Source organism: Felis catus, chromosome B2, assembly GCF_018350175.1.
Source record: "Felis catus isolate Fca126 chromosome B2, F.catus_Fca126_mat1.0, whole genome shotgun sequence".
Classification (NCBI taxonomy): domain Eukaryota; kingdom Metazoa; phylum Chordata; class Mammalia; order Carnivora; family Felidae; genus Felis; species Felis catus.
This window is the reverse complement of record NC_058372.1, coordinates 132,455,390-132,472,064: the sequence shown is the minus strand read 5'-3', so window position 1 is coordinate 132,472,064 and position 16,675 is coordinate 132,455,390. Positions and strand designations below refer to the sequence as shown.

The following is a 16,675-nucleotide window of genomic DNA, read 5'->3' as shown; positions in this document are numbered from 1 at the left end:
TGCCACTCCTAATCAGCTCTACAACTCTGTCTCCCTATCAGTCATTACTTCATGATTTATCTAGACCCACTTTTTAAAACTCCTAAATATGCAAAACACAAAACATCTTTTTGTATGTTTTGACCTGTGTGTATTTATCTTTGTCTTGCTTATTCATGTTTTTTGTCCATGTTTTCATTGGATTAGTAATCCTCTTCTAATGGTTTACTAAGAGTTCCTTGCATTCTAAGGGATTAGCTCTTGATCTGCCACATGTCTCACCATTTATAGGTGGGGAAGTTATTTACATTAACAGAGGATTTCAAAAATTTGATACAAGATTTTCTTGAATCTTTTCATGTATGATTTTTAGGTAGTTTCTGAATGTTTCCTCTAAGGTCAGTAGATCTATCTTCCTCCTCTTTACATCTGGTATAAACAGTATATAATAACACGTAGTTGTTAAAAGTGCTAGTTCCTGTATTCAACTTGAAGCCTGTTTGTTGTTACATGGGTGCGAATAATGAGACAATAAGATTAAGCAATATTTTATTACTTAAAACAAAAAAGTGCTAGTTCTGGAACTAAACTACCTGAGTTTAAATTAAATCTCAGCTCTGGCTTTACTTTCTGTGTGATGTTGGACAAGATGCTTAACCTCTTTGTGCCTAGCTTTTGCATCTATAAGATGGAGTCTGAGTGGTAAGTATCTACCCTCAATTACTGAAATGATACACACAAAGCACTGGGGTCAATGTCTGTAACACAGTACACCTTTGGTAACAGTTATGTATTATTATTACTAGTAACAGTTATCCATTATTATTACTATTATCATCAAATTACCATTATCATCCATTGTGAAAGTTTTCCTTCTTTTGATATGTGCAAAGAAACATTAAAATTTCTAAATTATATTTATTTTTATCAAAACAAGAATAAACCACTAATAGAGTAGTAGCACAAGTGTGTAATCTATAACTAAATATAAAAAAATAAAATATAACTAAATATATATAAATATATATATTAAATATATAAATATACTAGTATATAGTAATATAGTAATTTAGTAAATATACTAAATATACCTAAATATAAAAATATTAAAAAAAACAGTATTAATAACATAAGAACCAGGAAAAAGGGAGATGCTCCGCTACATTACAGAATTAAATTTCCATGGAAACCTGGCTAGGTTTCCATTAATGACCAGGTAAATCACCAGTTTATTAGATAAACTGTTAATATGGCATTAAATAACACCATGGCAACTAGGTAGGTTTATCCTCAAAGGCAACTAAGTGTGTATTCAATGGCCTTGTCAGTTGTCTGTACTTATTTTCTAAACTTAGGAGAAAAAATATACAATGAAAAAAATAAGAATAAAAACATATGAACAAAAAAATATGAGTAAGAAATAGTTTCAAAGACATACCAAGGTAATATTCTTTTTCATAATAATAAAAGTTTCCCAAGTCTAACAATAAATGCGCATATATATATATATATATTTAAAGATGTATTTTTCCTTTTCTATTTTATGTGCTGTTTAAAAAAATCATCTAAGTTTGCAGGTTATATTTTTTTCCATTATAATGAACCAAACTTTGAAGAATAAATATTAATGAGATGAATGTTTTATAAGAAAGTAGTCATAAATACAATGATAAAACAGGTTAAATATTTTAACACAAGATAGTGAAAATTATATAAATACAGAGTCTTGTTGGCATTTGGAATTACATAAAAACTTCTACAAATCTATATTATTTCTAGGTAAAGTAAGAATTATGGAGGTGGAGAATACTGTTGTTTTTAAACAAAAGGTTAGCTTTTTTGATGTTATAATAAGGCTTGGAGATAATATAATTTTTATCTCATAACTTTAAGATTTGAATTTGAGTAGAATTTCTTTCAATGATGTTGGGTTCTCTTCAAGACCATTTTTGAACACATGCACATTTGAAAGGTGTCTGGACATTTTATAATTTTGATTGAAAATTTTAAGAGCCTAGACACTTCTAACTCCTTTATCCTTCTGATTAACCTCCCCCAGGCTGGCCTTGACAAAGGGTTTGGCTCAAGTTGGTTTCCATATGAACCATGCTTTATTTAAGGAGGTATTTCTAACTAAAACTCCATTTGTATAACTAGTTTGCTCATCTCAGTTCTATAACATTCCCCATTTTCTTTGAGCACCTGTATTCCTGTGCTCTCACATCCAGTCTACATGAACAAGCACACTGCGACAATGTTCCAAAGAAAAGAAAACAAAGTGAAATGGTGGGCTGGCTGTGAGGAAGGGGATAGGGCAGTTACTGTAAGAGTGGTCAGAAAAGATCCCTAAGTAGACAGATGAGCGGGGCCAGAACAGTGAAGAGCCAGCCACTCAAAGAGCCTGGGGTTGGGGGAAAGGATGTACATTCCAGGCAGTAGGAATGACCATTGCAAAGACCTCGGGTCAGGAATGAGGTTGGTATACCTGAGGAAACAAATGGCCAGTGGGGCCACAGCAGAGTAAAGCAATCCATGGTAATAGAGGACATGACTCCAAACCTTGTACAACACATCCTGTTTTCTCTATTAGGATCTCAAGAACTTGTCTCCTCCATTTCATCCCCATAATTACTTTTGTTCTGACCCTAGTAACCTATAGCTGAAATTATTACAATAGCATTTGCACTTGTTTATTGCCTGAGATATACTTCCCCTAACTTTCTGTTGACTCTAAAAATTTTTAAATTTGAGTAGAATTTCTTTCAATGATGTTGGGTGCTCTGCAAGACCATCATTTTTGAAGACCTCCACAAGAGAAAGGTGTCTGGACATTTTATAATTTTGCATCATCATCTCCTCAGAAAAACCTTCCCTGACCCACTCACCCTGATTGAGCTGGGTGCCTTTCCTGTGTTCCTAAGCATCCTGCGCCTACTTCCCTTCAGCACTTACCACACGGAATTGTCATTATGTTTATTTATCTAAGCTCCTTCAGGACACATAGTGTATAATTTACCTCTGCATTCCCAGGCCCTATCTAGACCAAAAAGTGACTGCCAAATACATATTTAAATACCACGAAATCTATTGCTCAGTTGATCACCAGTCCTAGGACTTAACAATGAGAAATGCTATAGGAGGAGCCCATGGCCGGATACGGTAATAAACGCTGTCTAAAGAAGTTTGAAATTTAACTGTTATGCTATTCTGATAATCTTTCTATATAATTAGTACTACCAATTGTATTATTCACTACTAAATATATTTTTACAATTGAAATTTAAGCTCTAACTTATCCCATATGTAATTGTACATTACTAACCTTATCGATTTCTCCAACTTTTTTCAAATGGAGATATGCCATTCTATTTCAGAGAAAACAATTAACTATATATTTGGTAAGCAGAATTATACCTTAGCTCTTGAAAGCTAACTAATACCTTATCTTTACCACTCTAACCCCAGTGCTTAATTTTCTGTTGAATGAACACGATTAAAAAAAAAAAATATATGTTTACTTATTTGAGAGAGAGAGAGGGAGAGAAAGAGACAGAGTGTGGGCAGGGGAGGGGCAGAGAGAGAGGGAGATACAGAATCCAAAGCAGGCTCCAGGCTCTGAGCTGTCAGCACAGAGCTCAATGAGGGGCCTGAACCCACAAGCCGTGAAATCGTGACCTGAACCGAAGTTGGATGCTCAACTGACTAAGGTACCCAAGTGTCCCATGAACATATGATTTTCATGAGACCCCTACATCAAATTTCTAAGATTCTCAGTTCAAATTTCAAATGTAAATTCTAATTATCTAATTTGAATAGTTTAATAGCAACCTATATAACTTGGATCTCATATTTGGTGTCAAATTGTTGACTTTTCACATAAAAGCTTAAAGTTTAGATTTTGCTGATTATGTGCTAATTATTATAATAGGTTCATCTGCATACATGGTTAGAGTGGAAAACAAACTGTGAAGCACACTCAAAAAGTAATAATGAGTTCTTAGTTCTACTAAGTTTTTTGAGCTATCAAATCAAAATGGAATAATCAAGAACAAGGGTTTGAAAAACTTAAATGCTGAAGGGCTGGGAAATAAAAAGAATATAAAATTTAAAACATAGGGAGTTGAATTAAAAGTACCCTTCTAATCTTTTAATGTTAGTTTCAAACAACACTTCTTGAACTATCTATGGTCAAGAACTAATTAAAAAAGTTTTCAAGTCATTGAAAATCTGTGCTTTTGTAAGAAAAACAATTAAATGTGTACACAGATGTTGTAGTAATGTCAAATGATATTCAAATTTCCATACTCTTGATTTCTGTACATATTTTGTCTCAGAGAGTTAGCACACTGGAACCATTCATGCATCATACTTTGAGTAGCACTAGTCTAGAAGACAAAAAGTTGAGCCATCTAAGGATACCATTTAACCTACCCTATCATCATCAGGGGGAAATGTGAAGATGTCATTGAAGATCTCACTTCAAGGCCCCATACATACCCCCTGACACTCTAAAGTTAAATCAGAAACCACAGAACTCTTTAGTGGGGCATGTCTGAGTAGAGAGGCAGATCTCCAAAACAACTCTTTAATAAGAGAACTACTGCTTAGTTATAACAAGTTTTCACCAGGGACCTTTTAGAGTAAACAGGAAGATAATATGGTAGCCTAACAATAACTCATTATGATACTGAAGGGTATACAGAGATGCATAATGGGTCATAACCCAAGTTTTGGAAGAAGACATCTATGTTCAAATCCTAACTCTATTACTTTGTATCTATAAGGACTGAACAACTTACTTCAATTTTGATTATCTGAGCCTCAGTTTTGTCTTCTGTAATAGACACCTCACAGAGTTATTGTAAAGATTAAGTAACACAATATACACGTTGCTTATTACAGTGCCTGGTACAAAATACATTCTCAGAAAGTGACTATTACTTTAGCATCATGATGGTGATATTCCAGTGCCTTTCTAGTTCAGATATTACCTTTGCCAATTTTAAGACGACTTTCTGAGAATCAGAGTAGCCATCTCCAGACCATATTTCACTAGTGACTAACCCTAATACTCTCTTTTGCTAACAAGGAAAGATAGAAGTTTGGGGAAAAATAAAGGAGCATAATATATTTAGACAAGTTCCTGTTCACTTAATGATCAAGGTAACAATGATACAGCTTTAGTAGAGTAGGTTTGCATATCACAGTATTTGAGTAAAGTGTTAAGATTTTAATATAATTTGGTTATTTTTATTGATATAATTTTTATGTAAAGTTGTTATAGTAATCAGACTTAATACATATCCTTTTAGTTATCAAAAATGTGGAATCTCAAAACATTTCCATAAATTGCCTTACAGTATACAACAGTGATACTCAGAGGGTGGTCTGTGAACCCCTAGGGGTTTTCAGGATCCTTTACTGTGAAGATAAAGCCATTTTCATCATGATATTAAGACATTATTTGCCTTACACTGTGCTGATATTTGCACCGATGGCACAAGGTAATAGTAGGTGGATTAAACTCCTGGCATCTCAGCATGAATTGAAGCAGTGGCGCCAAACCGGGCCTATTCATTTTAGTCCTCATTTCCATACATGAAAAGAATTTTTCTCCTGCCACTTCATGTCTTTGTTGAAGCAATAAAATGACTAACTTTAAGTCTTGACCCTTAATATGTCTTTTTTAAAAAAAATTTTAAAATGTATTTATTTTTGAGAGAGAGAGAGAGAGAGAGAGCGCGAGCGAGCGAGCACAAGTGGGGGAGGGGCAGAAAGACAGGGAGACACAGAATCCCAAGCAGGCTCCAGACTCTGAGCTGTCAGCACAGAGCCTGATGCAGGGCTCAAAGCCACAAACTGTGAGAGCGTGACCTGAGTCGAAGTCAGACGCTCAACCAACTGAGTCACGCAGGTGCCCCAATATGTCTTTTTAATGTTGCGTTAAGAAAATAAAAAGCATACACAAAGCACTTCTGTATACTGAAATGGACATTTATTTCCAGAAAACCACTTGTACGATTGTTTGAATTGCGAGCTAAACTATTTGCTATTACTTTTGCTGAAAGGATGACTAACAAGTTATAATTTAGGCTGAGGTAACTGAGTCATTTTCTCAAAAATGAATGAATCTGTTACTTTAAGAAAAACAACTGACAATATTTGTTTACAATGATAAAATCTGACCTTTCAAGTGAAAATCAAGAGTTTGGGAACTTCTATCTGCCATCCTGGATTTCACAGTTTCCCAATACTTGAAAACTTTCCTGATGACATCAGTGGTGGTATCAGTGATTTGAAAATATATAATGAAATGTGTCAGCATTACAAGATACAAATGACTCACTCAGTCAATGTTTTCCAATTTACCAGTGTCATGATGTTATAAAAGCATGCAAGAGGAAAAGAGACACTGAAAGTGCTGACACACCAAAGGATTTTCAAGAAAACAGAACAGGAACGCTTTTCTGAAAAGGGATTCAGCTCTCACACTGCTGAATCTACCACTTGGTAAGTTTTGGTATAGTATCAAGGAATATTTATCATTATTTTAAAAGTCAAACTACAAGGGTGCCTGGGTGGCTCAGTCAGTTAAGTCTCAGTCAGACTCTTGCTTCTGGCTCGGGTCATGATCTCATGGTTCATGAGTTTGAGCCCCACGCATCGAGCTCCATGCTAACGGCACAGAGCCTGCCTGGATTCCTGGTTTCCTTCTTTCTCTACCTCTCTCCCCTGACTGCATATTCTCTCTCTCAAAATAAATTATAAACATTTTTTAAAAATCTATTTTAAAAAAGTCAAACTACATATTTGTGCAAAACTGAATTTTCTCCATATGCCTCATTAAAAGAACATATCACAAAAGACTGTAGAAGCAGATATGAGACTCCAGCTGTAGTCTTTTATACTCAACTTGAAAGAAATTTCCAAAATAAACAATTCCGCTAGGATGCATTTTTAGAAAGAAAGTTATTTAAGACCTATCTTAGCCATACAAATTTCAGAAAAATTATGCTTTGGGATTTCAGCGTATTATAGTTTCATAATGCAAGCTAGTTAGGATACAGAGGATTAACTATAAGGTCCCACAGCAACTCATACTAGCCCTTACTTTTTTTTTTTTCCTAGTACCAATACAAATGAAAGAATTTATGTAACAGGCATTATTTTCAAACAAGAAATCTAAAACCTTCAATGCAATCTTTGTCATGTGATTTTTGTGATTAAATAAACTATATATGAAGTTCATAGTGTTACAAGTATGATTTCTAAGCTTATCTATGAAAGAACACTGCAAAGTTTTCAAAATCATTTACTGCAGACAAGGTCTTAAATGGATTTGATCTCTGTCCTCTAGAAAAACATAATCAAAGCATATAAGCTGTCATCGGTGTATAAGCAGTCAAGTAAAAGTACCAGAACAATCAGTGAACCATCACTAAGATAAGACATTTAATCTATGTACACATCAGAAATGGAAACATTTTAGAGATGGAAAAAAAACAACATACATTAGGATGAATAACGATGGAAAATCTATCCTTAGATTAATTCGAACAAGCCATAAAGCTTTAAGGATTAACAGAGAATCAATTTAGATGATGAAGAAGGGACAGCTCTAAAAGAAAAAAACTCTAGAAAGCTCAGAATGAACTTCAGCAGTAAAAAAAGTAGGATCAATAAACTAGAGGCAGTATAAGAAAGAAATATCTGAATAGCCCCAACAAGTAACAATTTTGAAAACAATTAGGTGTGAAATGAAACTGTGCCTTTTTTTTTTTTTTTTTTTTTTTTTTACAAATAAACACATCACAAACTACAAGGTTAAAAAAAAAAAGTACAAGATTTTAAATTCTACTTTAGGATTTCAGAAATGGAAGAACTGTTACCAAATGAATATCAACCACTAATATACTAACTTTGTTAAATTTATCAGATAGTTTCTAGATAAAGGGGCATGGTAAGCATATAAATAATTTTGGTCCCTGCCAAAACATAAAAGCTCAGCTGGATGACTGCTTGCAAAAAATTATAAAGTTTTTATGAAACATCACTTTGTATGCAGATGAAAACAAATTTAACTTCAGGTCCCTATTATCACAGCAGGTTGCCTTTTCTGTCATAACAGCACTCATTTAGGAGTTCACATTTGTGGTTATAGTATTTAAGATGATTCAAAAGCATAAATGCTTCCTTTTAAGGTAGGAAACTAATAACAGAAAAACATCTCACATTAATGAGACTGGTGGCACTGCTATACTTTATACTCAGTTCTTTAAAAGGATACACAGATACTTCCAAGAAGCCATGTGGGAATTTATCAAGATTCATAAAAATCTTTTATCTTCAAAATTTCACCACTGGAAATTTGTTGTAAAGAAATAGTACAACAGTAAAAACTCTGTTGAGTTATCTACAACATCAAAAAAGAGAATCTGTTCACTACTATATTTTTACTTCTATTATGAAGAGCCTGATTATAATATCAAAAACTAAATGTTCAGTAAAAGGGACATTAGTCTGAGTGAAGTGCATAGCCTTTACAATGAATTATTAAAAAAAACTGATAAAAACCAGTTAAGACTTTAGACATGTTAAGTAGAAAAAAAAAATATCAGACTGAATATGCTCTAAGAATACAATTAGGGAATGTATCTGAAAAAAGATTGAAGGAAAATGAAAAGAAAAAAAATTGTTTTAGAATAGTGGAATTATAGGTTAATATGCTTCTTTTGTGAAGATTTTATTTAATGTTATAATTAGGTACTTCCAAAAACACTTCAGAGAAGAAGATAGTAATAGTGGTTAAAAATGAAACTAATACAGGTGCCTGGATGGCTCAGTCGGAAATGCATGTTGACTCCTGATCTCGGGGTTGTGAGTTTGAGCACCATGTTGGGTGTAGAGATTACTTAAAAATAAAATCTTAAAAAAAATGAAATTAATATAACAATTGTGACCAATTATACTTTTTTAAAAAAACTGCACTTTTCCTATGAAATACCATAAAAATATTTTATCGATTTTTCATGGCATTTCTGTTATCTGTCACTACACTTTGTATTAAAGTACTATAAAACGTAGCTTATGCTGAAGAATTTTCTGCTCATAGGCCACTCAAGAGTAACTACACAAATTAAGTTAGAATATTATTATGATTCATCCACTCAGCAAGCATTTACCAAGTGCTTAACCGCGCTGCTCCCTGCAGGAGGGGCCAAAGAGTCTCCCATCATTTGATCCTTCCAGACTCACTGGTCTTTGCCCGGCATACCCCTCTCTACTACTTTGCTTTTGATCCTGGCTTTCTACTTTGCCGATTTCAGTGGTCTATTTCAGGACTCCAAACTTATTTTAATCCTAAGACTTTTGGCTCTGTGGCCAAAAATTTTTTTCATCTCAGTTTTTTCAAGGTAGTTTAGCCAAGCAATTGTTGCTGGCAGATCTGCAGGTAGAGCTATAATCTTGGGGACTGTGGTTAATGTGAATAGAGAGTAGGTTTAATTAAAAAGGAAATGCAGTGTGGTTAAGAGTACAGACTTCATTAAATCTGGGGTCTTCTGCTTATGATTTGTATGACTTTGGGCAAGTTACTCAACCTCTCTGTAACAGTCTCCTCATCTGTCATACCTGCCTCATAAAGTGGTTGCTAAAATTAAAGAAAATATGTGTAAAGCACTTAGAACAATGTCTGGCCACAGTAAGCACAGCATGTGATTATGGATAATTTATATATAGTTATTTAAAAACAATCTACAGTTGAGAAGGAAAAAACATACCAGAGTGAGCCTGTGCTCTGGGGATAACAATCTTTTTGCACGAGGGAGTTTGTTTTGGGGCTTCAGAGAGCTGGGATTCTCTCATTGGATACAGTTCTAGCAGCTGTGGGGGAAACTCAGTGGTAGCAAGTTGTGGGTGTTACTGAAATAGACTTTTAGATATTTTCAGGACCAGAATATCACAAATGTACCCTGAGTTTTTATTACAATCTGTGTTTTTTTCATATTCCCACACAGGCAATCAACCTACAACTTTTAGTGCACATATAAAAAAAAAAAATTCTTTTTTAAGAGAGAGAAAGCACACAAGCACAAGTGGGGAGAGGGAGAGAGAGACAATTCCAAGCAGGCTCCACGCTCAGCATGGAGTTGGACATGGGGGATCTCACAACCCTCTGATCATGCCCTAAGCCAAAAGCAAGAGTCAAATGCTCAACTGACTGGGCCACCCAGGTGCCCCCCACCACTTTTTTTTTTTTTTTTTAATTACAGAAATCATCAGGGCTACTGGGTAGCTCAATTGGTTAAACACCTGGCTCTTGATCTAGGCTCAGGTCATGAGCTAACGGTTCCTGAGATCAAGCCTTGTGTCAGGCTCTGTGCTGATAGCCAGACAGTGTGGAACCTGCTTAGGATTCTCTCTCTCTCTCCCTCTCTCTCTGCCCCTTCCCCAATAGCGCTCTCTTTCTCATTCAAAATAAATAAATTTAGAAAATTAAAAAATTAAAAATGTTTATTTTTGACAGAGAGCGTGAGGGAGGGAAGGCGGGGTAGAGAGCAAGGGAGACAGAGGACCTGAAGTGGGCTCTGCGCTGAGAGCAAAGAGCCCCATGGGGGCTCCAACTAACAAACCACGAGACCATGACCTGAGCTGAAGCCGGATGCTTAACTGACTGACCCCAAAATAAAAACAAATTAAAGAAATCATCTACTAAGCTACTTGAAAACAAATTCAGGCACCACTGGGTGGGGGCAACATTTGCTTATAGACAAACTTAAATACGTTATATGTATGTACATGTGTATATATCAAGGGAGTTAGCAAACTATAACCTCTTGTCTGTTTTTGTATGGCCTACAAACTAAAAATGATTTTAACATTCTTAAATAGTTGGAAACAAATACACAAAAGAATATATCATGACACATGAAAATTAAAGGAAATGTAAATGTCAGTGTCTGTACGTAAAGTTTTATGGAACACAGCTGCATTCATTCATTTATGAGTTGTCTATGGCTGCTTTTGGGCTACAACAGCAGAGCTGGATAGCTGCCAGTTGAGACCTATCCAGCTTGCAAAGCCTAAAATATTCTCTCTGGCCCTATACACAAAGGGTTTGCCATAGTACGTGTTAGAGGAAAGGAAGTAAATTAATCTCTTAGATGTGGTTCTCCAAATGTGACTAAACTGCCATTTTTAACTATGGTAACATTCACTTCTAGGATACTGAACAGAGATGCTTCTCCCCCAAGCTGGTGATTCTCTGAGTGGTAGCATATTCCTTAAAAGACACTAACTCCTGCAGTGCCTGGGTGGCTCAGCCGGTTAAACATCTGACTTCGGCTCAGGTCACGGTCTCACGGTTCATGAGTTCAGGCTCCGCTTCGGGCTCTGTGCTGACAGCTCGGAGCCTGGAGCCTGCTTCTGATTCTGTGTCTCCCTCTCTCTCTGCCCCTCCACAGCTTGCACTCTGTCTCTCAAAAATAAATAAACCTGTTTGAAAACTTGAACCTATCCAGAGTTCACTGTTGTTGAAAATTTGGCCCTGCCTGTAACTTGTTATGCAGTCTGTTAGCAAAACAAAAAATGCAGAAGTAAAGGAGAAAAGGAACTACAATTTACCAAACATGTACCAGGGGCCAAACACATAGTATTTCTTTCAGGTCTCTACAGCACTTTTATGAAGTGGGAATTACTGTCCCTATTTTACCAAGGTAAGGACAGAGGTTCAGTGATGTTAAGCAACTTGCCAAAGATTATACTGTCACTTGAGTGGCAGAACTGGGCTTGGAACCTAAGTCTAAAAATCCGAAGCCTCAGTTATTTCCCCTAAATCAGGGGCTCTCAAACATGATGATTTTGAGTCACAGTACGAAGTGCATTTTACTTCACGATACAGTATACAGATACCTAAGTACATACAGTTGAACAAGTTTCATGTGAACCAATACTTAACCTGAAACCTGCAGTGCACTCTATATCTTATTCTAGTCCATAAGTTAAAAATTGATGTCACAACCAACAAAAGTATTGTCGTAACCCACTAGTAGATCACCCTTATCTAATATTTAAAAACAAAAAAAATCAGGGGTGAGGGGGGATGGGCAAAATGGGTGAAGGGGAATGGGAGATACAGGTTTCCAGTTACAGAATGAAGAGGTTGCAGGGATGCAAGTTACTGCATATGGAACAGTCAATGGTACTGTCATAGTGTTGTACGGTGACAGACGGTAGCTGCCCTTGTGGCCAGCACAGCATAATGCACAGAGTTGTTGAATCACTACAACCAAAACTAATGTAATATTGTGTGTCAAACAAACAAACAAACAAATAATGTAATGTCATAATGTTTCTCAGAGTGGAATTCTCAATCCAGGGAAGAGTATCAGTGAGGCTCCTTACTTATTATAGTTTTGCCAACCTTACAACTTGTACATCTGCTCTGAGAAAGCAAAATCAGAGATGCCCGTCAGGGCTTATCGAATGCTGTTCTGAGACAAGAGGTATGCGAGACGACCGGTTGAAAGGGTATGTTCCGGGGTGCCTGGGTGGCTCAGTCGGTTAAGCGGCCAACTTCGGCTCAGGTCATGATCTCACGGTCCGTGAGTTCGAGCCCCGCGTCAGGCTCTGCGCTGACAGCTCGGAGCCTGGAGCCTGTTTCCGATTCTGTGTCTCCCTCTCTCTCTGTCCCTCCCCCGTTCATGGTCTGTCTCTCTCTGTCTCAAAAATAAATAAACGTTCAAAAAAAAAATTAAAAAAAGAAAGGGTATGTTCCAAGTGCTTCATATATTTAATCTTCGTAACAACTCTATAAGGCAGATACTATTATTGTTCCTGCCTTACAGATGAAGATACAAGCACAGGGAGCTTAGCTGATGTGCCCAAGATGGCAGGGCTCTGAGGAAGCAGTGGACCCAGGCGGGCCGGCTCCAGAGCTCACACCCTTAATCGCTTTGCTCGAGCACCATCTGCTGTAGCACTCCACACCTGGGTCACGTCAGTGTTTCAAAAAACCAACTTCAACAGAATTGACTTCACATTTAACTTTGGATTAAGAACTGGCCATGTAAAGAATAGTTCCATATTTTTAATAAAAGTGCTATTAAAATGTTCTATTAATTATACTGTCACCATTCACTATGTTAGGGGAAAAATCTGCTCTCTCCTGGTGCAACATATGCTTTTATTTTACTAGGAAACAAAAGTCAGATACAACATCGTGATTCCATTTTTTGTCAGAGTGTACCTTTGCTTCAGAAACAAATTATATGTTATTACTGATCTATAACAGTTAATTCTTCACGGATACACTTTTCGAAACACTGGCCTATGTTCTTCTTCCTCATATTCAGTAACACTATGCTAGGGCAATTAGAACTGAGACAGGTATGTCCCATGCTTTCACTGAGCTGAATATGTAAGAGGGAACACAAGCATTAAACTAATAATTTCATCATTAATGACAAGTAAAAATTCTAGAAGGGAAAAATATAGCATGCTTTGAGAATATATTACTGCGGTCCTAATCTAGGCAACATGGCCAAGACATCCACAAAGCAGTGATATTATTGTTGAGTTATAACGGATGAAAGAGAATCTTTCTCCTCAAATGATTTCTAGGCAAAAAGAAGAAAATGCAGATCTTGAGGAAGGAAGGATGACTCTTCTAATAAAATCTGGTAATTTGCCAATATTACTTGTTGCCAACCTGACAAACAACTTCAGGTAGTACCTGCTCAAGACACTTGCTAGGAACAGGAAAAGGGGAGAGCTGACTGGCTTACTTAAAGGAGGGTGATTCTGCTGTAGGTGGAATAGGGGTGCAGTTCTCAATGCTGGTTGCACACTGGAATTCTAAGGAACTATCTCAAGTTTCCAAAGAGGCCATGCACTGTGAAAAAAAGAACCTGTTTAATTTACCCAATGTCCTATGCCAGGTGAAAAAAGAAACTGCAAAGCTAGTGAAGATCATTATCAGAGGGTGATCCTATTGATCAATTTACAGGTATCTACAAATGCATACAAAGGAATGAGACTTTTTTTTTTTTTCATTTCTGATCTTAAGAAAAAGTATGGCTGCCATCCTGAAGAAACTGGAAACATAAACATTATCATTATAAAAGAATTGAAAACAGGTGGGGCACCTGGGTGGCTCAGTTGGTTAAACGTCTGACTCTTGATTTTGGCTCAGGTAATGATCTCACAGTTTGTGAGTTCGAGCCCCACATCGGGCTCCTTGCTGACGATGTGAAACCTGCTTGGGATTCTCTCCCTACCACTCTTTCTGCCCCTCCCGTTTGTGTTCTCTCTCTCTCTCTCTCTCTCTCTCTCTCTCCCTCCCTCCCTCCCTCCCTCTTCTCTCTCTCTCTCAAAATAGATAAGCTTAAAAAAAATTGAAAACAGTAAAGCACAAATAGAAAAAAAAAAATCCTCCCTGGACATTCACCTTTGTTTCCAATCAGTAGACAACAGGCATGGTTAATTTAAATGTGTAGACAATTCATTTGATGTTGTATTGTAAACTATAAACACAGGTTTTTTTCTGGTTCACCCCACACACTTTGTTTTTGTTTTCGCTGTCATTGCCTTTCCTTACATTCCTTTGCCATAGGACAAATTATGCAAACAATTTGGTAGTAGGAAGTAGGTAGTAGGCAGTAGGACAGTTGGTAGTAGGAAGTTTTCTAGTAACAATAAGAGCAACTATTCACAGGAAGTTTGTTATGTACCAGGCACTCTGTGAAATGCTTTCAATACATGACTGTCTCTCACTTAATTCATCACAACCACCTTCTGACCTATTATCATATTCATGTAATAAATGAGAAAACTGAAGTTCCAAGAAGTCAAAAAACTCTATGCCAAAGGTCACACGGTGAGGGATGCCACAGTCAATTAAACAGATGCCATTCCTTTTGGAGTTCATTCAACCTCTTGTTGGAACCAGTATATCTTCCGAATCCCACAGGAAGGCTGATGAGTATCAAGGACAAGTAACAGCAACCTTATGATTTTTCAGCCACCGTCTTTCTCAAATGAGAATAGGGCTAAAATGAATACGATTAGAAGACGAGTAAATCGAGGTAAGTGGACCACAGTTATAATAACCAGTGGTTATAAGCTGGTATTTAAAAACTGGGGCGCCGGGGTGGCGTAGGCAGTTAAGCAACCAACTCTTGATCTCGGCTCAGGTCATGATCTCGGCTCAGGTCATGATGTCACGGTTTGTGAGATCAAGCCCCACACTGGACTCTGTGCTGATGGTGCAGAGCCTGCTTGGGATTCTGTCTCTCTTTCTCTCTGCCCCTACCCCTGTGTGCTCTTTCTCTCTCTCAAAATACATAAACTTAAAAAAGAAAACATATGCCAGGGTTCTAAATTTCCATGCATCAGAATCTCCTCTCAGTCTAATTAAAATACAGATTGGTTGGCTCCACCCACAGATAGTTTCTGATCCAGAAGGTGTGGGGAAGAGTCTGAGAATTTGCATTTCTAACAAGTTCTCAGCTAATACTGCTTTTCCAAGGACCACGATTTGAGAACCAATGCTCTGTATACACTACATAAATTCACTCCCTTACGTAGCTATGATAAATAAAAGCACACACTCTTCCTGGGGAACTAGAACATAAATAAAAGGCTTCTTTCAGGGGTTAATGAGGTGGAATTTTCTAGCAAACATTTATAATTTTTCCCTTTATTATACATTTAAACATCTGGTACATATAAGAAATACAAAATACAACTGACAAACTTCCTTTAATATTTAAACCGTATGTGTTTTTGTATTTGCCAAATATTCTCATGATGAGATTTGTGAAAAACACACATAACTTTCATAATTAACATATATAGTATAAATAGGTTAAGTTTTAAATATTTTTTCACTGCTTGTTCCACTTTTCAGTAGTGAATACTACTGTGAATAGTAGTGAATAGTAACAACCATTGTTGCTAAAGAGTAACTGAACTGAATGTATAATGTTTAACAAGAAAGATTATTCAAACTTTCCAAGATACATTACAAAACTACCAAAGACAAAGAGAATACAAAGAAATACTTTATCCTAAATTTACCAATTTTAGTTATTTCATTAAATAAAGCATGCATAAAATTTAAGACTGGGCTAGAACATTCTAAAGTAGGCTTTAAAACATAATGATAAAATGGCCTTTAGTGCTATTTTAGTAATTATATACAATGAATATTGGCAATGAAGTAAAATCTTACCCAGATCTAGTCGTTTTGAATTCCACCTTGAGGATAGGTTTGCATGGTTCTGGCTTCTTCCCATCCTTTAACTGTTTTCCTAAAATATATTTTCCTGCATTAAATTCTAAAATTCTAAATTACTCTAAATTCTTAAATTGATAGTTAATATATAAAATGAAAGTAAAGGATAATGAAATCAACCATGAAACATTTTTAAACAATTTTGAAAGAAGTTTTCAATATAAAATATTTAAAATGATCAAGTAATTTTTACTGTTTGAAATTCTGTGCCGCAAAGTAAATGAGTAACTTAGTACATTTATGTGACAAAATTCTTGAAAAGAGACATTGACAGCCTTTCCAATGTTCTTAATTACAGATAAGCAAACGGAATTTCAATTTTGTAAATGAATTCAAGTTTTAAAATAGCTAGATTTAAAAAAATAAATTAAGCCATATTTTACCCAAGGGTGACAGGTTGCA

The 16,675-nt window shown here is 36.1% G+C and overlaps 1 protein-coding gene across 4 annotated transcripts in view; it reads right to left on the bottom strand.

Annotated features, from left to right (window-relative positions):
- STXBP5 (syntaxin binding protein 5) overlaps positions 1 to 16,675 on the bottom strand; it is a 177,425-nt gene that overhangs the window by 85,353 nt on the left and 75,397 nt on the right. For all 4 annotated transcript variants that reach the window (XM_011282577.4, XM_019831369.3, XM_011282578.4 and 1 more), the window contains exon 9: positions 16,211 to 16,289. In XM_011282577.4, coding sequence (XP_011280879.1) covers positions 16,211 to 16,289 — 79 coding nt within the window. The remainder of the gene's footprint in view (positions 1 to 16,210; positions 16,290 to 16,675) is intronic.